General features: G+C 44.9%; 1 protein-coding gene across 3 annotated transcripts in view; it reads left to right on the top strand.

Moving 5' to 3' along the window:
* Positions 1-1543: 1543 nt before the first annotated feature.
* Positions 1544-6000, top strand: part of LOC136440369 (polycystin-1-like) — a 55420-nt gene continuing 50963 nt past the window's right edge. For all 3 annotated transcript variants that reach the window (XM_066436379.1, XM_066436380.1, XM_066436378.1), the window contains exons 1-2: positions 1544-1677; positions 1844-2287. In XM_066436379.1, coding sequence (XP_066292476.1) covers positions 2001-2287 — 287 coding nt within the window. In that variant the 5' untranslated portion in view covers positions 1544-1677; positions 1844-2000. The remainder of the gene's footprint in view (positions 1678-1843; positions 2288-6000) is intronic.

The following is a 6000-nucleotide window of genomic DNA, read 5'->3' as shown; positions in this document are numbered from 1 at the left end:
TTTTGATAGCAAGGCCAAGGGAGTTTGGCGATAGAAAACCTATAGTTATGTTCTTTGAATAAAGATACTGACAAGTTGAAAACGGTTTATTGATGTTTCTGTCATTATTGAAGAAGTTCAGAAGAACACATGTTAATTTTTCAAATTGTTCAGGTACAGGTCCCCGGTGGCCTATTAATACTGGATACTGGTTGGCCCTTTGGATACTGCCTTGCCACCGACATATCTGCTTGGAGATTACTACAGAGGCACTATACCCAAGTACAAGGCATGGGGTCACCGGTTCAGACCGCCACGCCTGGCTTCCACTTTAGCTCACTCAGAACACATTTGCAACTGCGCGCCAGCCAGGCATGCCTCAGTTGCGTGCGATGTGCTTGCCTCAGCGCCACATCACTCAGTTTCATCATGATTTCCGCCGTCGGAAGGGACCAAAAGACTGTGCCTTTGAGCACGACAATGGGAGCCTAGTAGCGGAACTTGGTGAACTTCAGTTGCCTGAGCTCACCATGGCTTTAAAAGCTTTGACGTGGCCGCTGGTTGCCCGGGGATTTCTTCTATCCGGGTCTACAACAAAAGAAACGACTGGAAGACTTTTATTTATCTTTTTATCATCACGGACGTTCATTTATTCGACTTGAAAGTGACTTAGGTCGTTCAAACTTGACAAAGAAGTGGAGCAGTAGCAAAGTCAAAACGATAGTGTCAGTAAAATGGCCGCGTATGGGTTCTGTGCACTTGTTTTATTAATCTTTGATGAGCCTTATCAGAAGTTTTCCTGATCAGAGTTAGACCTGTTGAAAGATTAAAAGAATTGCCATAATGTTACGTGGTGTAAGATTGGTAAACTCCTGGGCACGGTTCGCTGTACTGTCGGACTTCGGTCTACATGGATGTTGAGGCAACACGCACTCCGTATGTTTGATCACTTCTGACTGTTATGACGGTAAATACGGCGTGCGGGGTTAATTTAACATGGGGCAACTATTAGGGTCTCCCAAAAATTGATCAATCAACATATCGGATGGCGTTGGCCCGCCCATGTTGTCATCCAAGTAAATCTCTGGCAGGTTGGCGTTATAGCGAGGCGGGGCGCCTAGTCAATCTCAATTTGTGTCAGGTACACATCTACTCTGGCGGTTTCCAGCTACCTGCGGCATCCCTTTTGAACGGTTCTTGTCTGATATCGATCGTGGATGCGGATGTAGACAGCAACGTCAATGGGGGTCTTTGACTCCAGCGCGTGTTTCGGCAGGTGAAAAAACTTTGGCGTGAAAACTAGCCTCTCTGGCGGCAGCAAACACCCGGCGCGCTAACGAGTCCTGCCAAGATTAACCTTTATCCACGCCTCGTGTTGTTTTTGCACGCATGAAAAAAAGGTGACGTGAAAGCAGAGCTGGACAACCGTTTCCAAGGTGTCTCCCGTAACTCACTAAAGAGTCGTTATGACTGCGCAGGCCAACACCAACACGAATCAATAAGGACACGTCCCAGGGCCCGGGCCTTTTGTCCGCCGGTCACGTGAAAAGCCAACTTGCGCTGTTGAATAGTAAGTTGACACGGTGAAAGCGAACCCCAGATCTCCATATCGCACGGGAAGGCGCAGCGGCGATCCACAGGGACCAACACTCCCGGCACAACACTTCTGCTTTATGTACCCATGTAGGTCCCGGGAGGGTGAGTGTGGCTTGTTTGTGGGGAGGGGTGTACTTAGAACCGGATTTTTCTCAGGAAGGCAAGCTGTGGCGGAATCCTTGTGTGTTTTTGTAGGTTCTTTCGGCGGTACCGCGGAGTCAGTCGACCGTTTTGACGCTGTTTTGTTGTGTTGCCCCGTGTACTGTAGGCCAGAGAGATGAGGTTGCGGTGCGGACGGAACGACGAGTTTGCGGGGACAATCGGCTGAGATCATGACTCCCCACGGTGCTCGGTGTCGCCACCCACGGCACGATCTGGCCAGAGTGCTCGGTACACAAGATGAGCTGCTAGCGTACGTCTGAAGTATGCAACCCGATGTCCTGGTCACCGGGAAACATGGCGTCCTCCGGCCCGGGCTCTTCTGGATCTACCTGCTATGTGGATTACTGGCGTGCGTCGGGCCCCGGCCCGCCCTCGGACACACCACCGAGGCTCCCCCCACCGAGGGTCCGACGGAGACGAACTGTGAGACCCCTTGTCCCGATGAGTGCCTGTGCTCTGCCGTCCCAATGGCGTGCACTGTCGACTGTTCGGGACAGGGGCTCCGTCAAGTGCCAAGCCCTACGGGTCTACCGATCCCGACAAAGAAACTGTAAGTACGACACTATGTACGACAATTTCTTATAACTTACCAAACATATATGGGGTATATCTACCGTGGTTTACTCTGTCTATATTATACCCAGTCTATAGATTAGATTGAAAACGCTATAAGGACAAACTCGCCATGGGAGGGGTCCCGTCCTGGTACCGCCAGCCGCTCAGAAGTGGCCCAAGTCAAACCGCTACAAGTCAGGCATGTTTCCGCCTCTTTCAGCTGATGAAGGTGTTTTGTTGACTACTTGCTGCTTCATTCCCTGACTCACACAAAGACATTTTGTCACTCTTTCAATTTCATTTCCATTTCCTCAAAAGAAAGATACATAATGATGATCGCCTCGTCTTCACGGCACGTATCTAAGTTGACTAACAAAACGTGTTTTTAAAACAGCGCACATACTTCACAGTGTCGCATTCACCACAATGTCCACCGAGGAAAGAGTGTATTCGATAAGATCACGCCTTGTTGTTTGCGGTAATAAACAGCTGTGAATGAGATTAGAACAGATTAGTATTATTTACCCTTTTAATCAGTGGGGGCAGTCCCTCAAACGATTATTAAGTAGTTGAGATTTCTGTCACCCCAGTGCGAGTTTTCACACGCACGCAAGGTGATACCTGATACAGTTCACCTCCTACCACTGCATAACACGCGATAATGCCACACGTCCTCCACCAAACGGACTTTCACGAGTTCTGTCCTTCATCTCAGTGTGCCTATAGTTTACTCCAGGGATTTGGGTGTGTTTTAATAGCAGAGTGGCGTTGTTATGTACTTGAGGGATAATCTGGTCTTCCTTGGTTCCCACCTTACCTCGCTACCGTTCTGTTCACAACTGTGACTTTCCAATCTATCATTCTGGTACTTAATGTCGGCTGGAGTAATGTTACAACTGACAGCCCGAGAGAGAAATATCACAACGGAGTCAAAAGTTAAACTCTCAGCTTGGGACAAATTGGGGGCAGCTTAATTTGCCCTCCTGGGAGTTCTTGAAGCATGTGTATTGGAGGCTATCTGAATGTTTGGAAGTAAACTTGTTGAAACACAATGTGTGTGTAACACTGAGCGCAAAATTCAAAGCTTGTTTGTGGAAAGGATGTTTTTTTCTCAGTTGTTTCAAATTATTTGAAGTTCATATTCAGACTTTCTTTGGCGTTTATCTATCACTGATCCTGGAAAACAACAAAACAAGAACAACTCCGCTGACAATTGTCTTTTACACTTTCCATGTACAGTACTCACATAACAAGAACTAATACTAGTAATCCTTTTCTGTTGCCTGAATTTTTTGCTTCCAGTTGGTAAAACTGGTCAAGGATCCACATAATATTATAGATCGATGTGTACTATGAAAATGCTTGATTTTAGAGGGAAGCAAGGGCCAAATTTTTAGATAGTCTAGTAATCATACAGTTACAGATAAAACTGACCAATTAATATTTCTGTTGAAATAGAACTGTTTATGAATGGTATTCTTGATAGATTTGAAAAGAGAGTAAGTTGAAATTTGTGGTGTCTGACTGCACGGGTATGTCAAGTCAAGTGTCCTAATCTGGTCACGACTTTAGCTTTTAGTTACCTTGAGGTGATTTCTGTCGATGGCTACTCTCCAAGCAGAGGAGGGGTTTCGACTGTTTTTTGACGTGTTTCTAGGCGTTTTTGTCGGGCTTTCTACTTTGTCATTTTTTTTGTGTGGGTTGGCTATACAAAAAAAACATGACAAAGTAGAAAGCCCGACAAAAACGCCTAGAAACATGTAAAAAAACAGCCGAAACCCCTCCTCTGCTTGGAGAGTAGTCGATAGCCAGTTTTAGCACTGGTAGAAAATTGGTTTATATGTGATTTTGCAGAAGGAAAAAAAACGAGTCAGACTTCATGTTTTTATAATGTGTATATTGATTTTGCACACATGTAAATCATGCTAGTTGATGTGATTTTGGAGTAGTATGTAGTAGGGGTGGATACCGGTTCGGCTTAATAAGGTCCAAGTCCAAGTTTAGGTCCAGAGATTTAGGTTCAGGTCCGGACCTGAACCTGAACCTGATCCTGTCCAGTTGCTGTTTTGTTTTATTAGACCAATATTAAGCATAGAGAATTAATACTGACACACACGACTCATATGGATAAAAGTTTCTTGGTGAGAAGACTTTCAAGACAAACCATTGTTTGATATTTGAATGTTGCACTTATTTTAAATGCCTTTTTTGTCAGAGGGGAGACTCAAAACACTTTTATCAAACATAACAGACAAATATATTTGTACTTCGTTCAGGTTTTTTTGGACTCAGGTTTTTGGCTTTCAGGTGTTTTGGACTCGGTTCTTGGATGTTATGAAGGTCCGAATCAGGTCCAGCGAACCGGTATCCACCCCTAGTATGTAGTATCACTGGTGCACATTGATATTTCTCTGGTTCATACCCTGATTGAAATTGCATTTGAAAGTCAGCCCAAATTTAATATAGTCACCACTCACCAGGGACCAGGTGACAGCTGCTTGAAAGGTGGTCAATAACTGCACAACATCTGCTGTTCTTACAATGTCTACTTAGAATTTCTTCCTATTCATGTCTGATGTCCTGAAGTCGGACTTTGGCAACACTTCCCACAAAAGTGTTGAGGAAACTGAGTTAATTACACCAAACATGCCGATCATAATTCATTCTGTCAGCATGTGAGGGTTACCCGTATCTCCGACCGCAGTTTTCTCCTTGCTACAGTTCTGATGAGTGCTGTTAGCATGCCCGGCTCTGTACATTTGCCTTGACCCATCCCCCGCAATTGTGGCAGGTTAAAATGCTTTGCCAGAAATAGTTATGAAAACAAAATCTGAAAAGCGCGGATCTTTACACAGGCAGCATCCCATGGAAGGTGTTGCCATGTTTGTGTTCATGCCCCAAATGCACCAGTGGATGTTAGTAGTGTAACCTGAAAGGCCGGCACTGTAAAGGGGAGATACAATATGTTGTTGTTGGTATCAATATATTAATGATTGTGGAAGTGCGAATCCGTGTGCTTTTCCTGAAATAGGTCACTGTTGTGCTTACTTAACCCTTGAGGTGTGCCAATTCTTACTGAGTCTTCTCACTTAGGAAGTCTTGAGCAGGCATACCTGCACTATAGTAATGCTGTGTAGTGAAAGAGACAATTGGACATTTTGGAGTTTCGATATAAGGATGATGTCACAATGTTATAGCTGTGCACTGCCCATGGTAGGCTGCCTGCCAGCAATGTGCATAGCTAAGATGTGGTCAGTATGCTTGGAAGGGGAGGTATGCTGCCCAACAGCGACAAAGGGACCCTACACAGTCTTATCACACAAACACAAAGTTGTCGTCTGGCTTCCTACCTGGCGGCCAAACACAGGTGATAGCGGCACAAACAAGTCTCTCGCATCCCCTGTTTGGTTGTGAACTGTTGTGCAGGACTCAAAATTATTGGAAATAGGTGCACTGGTGCACCCAACCAAGAGAATTAGGTGCACAGAAAGAAATTTGGGTGCACCACATAAAATAAAGTTGAATGTCAGCAAAACATGCTTACAGTTTAATGAGATTGCACTCAAGAACTTCACAATCTGTAATCAAATTTCAAACAAGTAATACATCAAATTAAGTTCAATAAAGGGTTCTATTGCTTTTTCTGATACTGTTTACTAGTGTACAATGGTACCTTTACCTTATTGCCTACAAAAATATCTAGGTGCA

Source organism: Branchiostoma lanceolatum, chromosome 8, assembly GCF_035083965.1.
Source record: "Branchiostoma lanceolatum isolate klBraLanc5 chromosome 8, klBraLanc5.hap2, whole genome shotgun sequence".
In the NCBI taxonomy this organism is placed as follows: Eukaryota; Metazoa; Chordata; class Leptocardii; order Amphioxiformes; family Branchiostomatidae; genus Branchiostoma; species Branchiostoma lanceolatum.
This window is presented reverse-complemented; position numbering and strand designations above follow the sequence as displayed.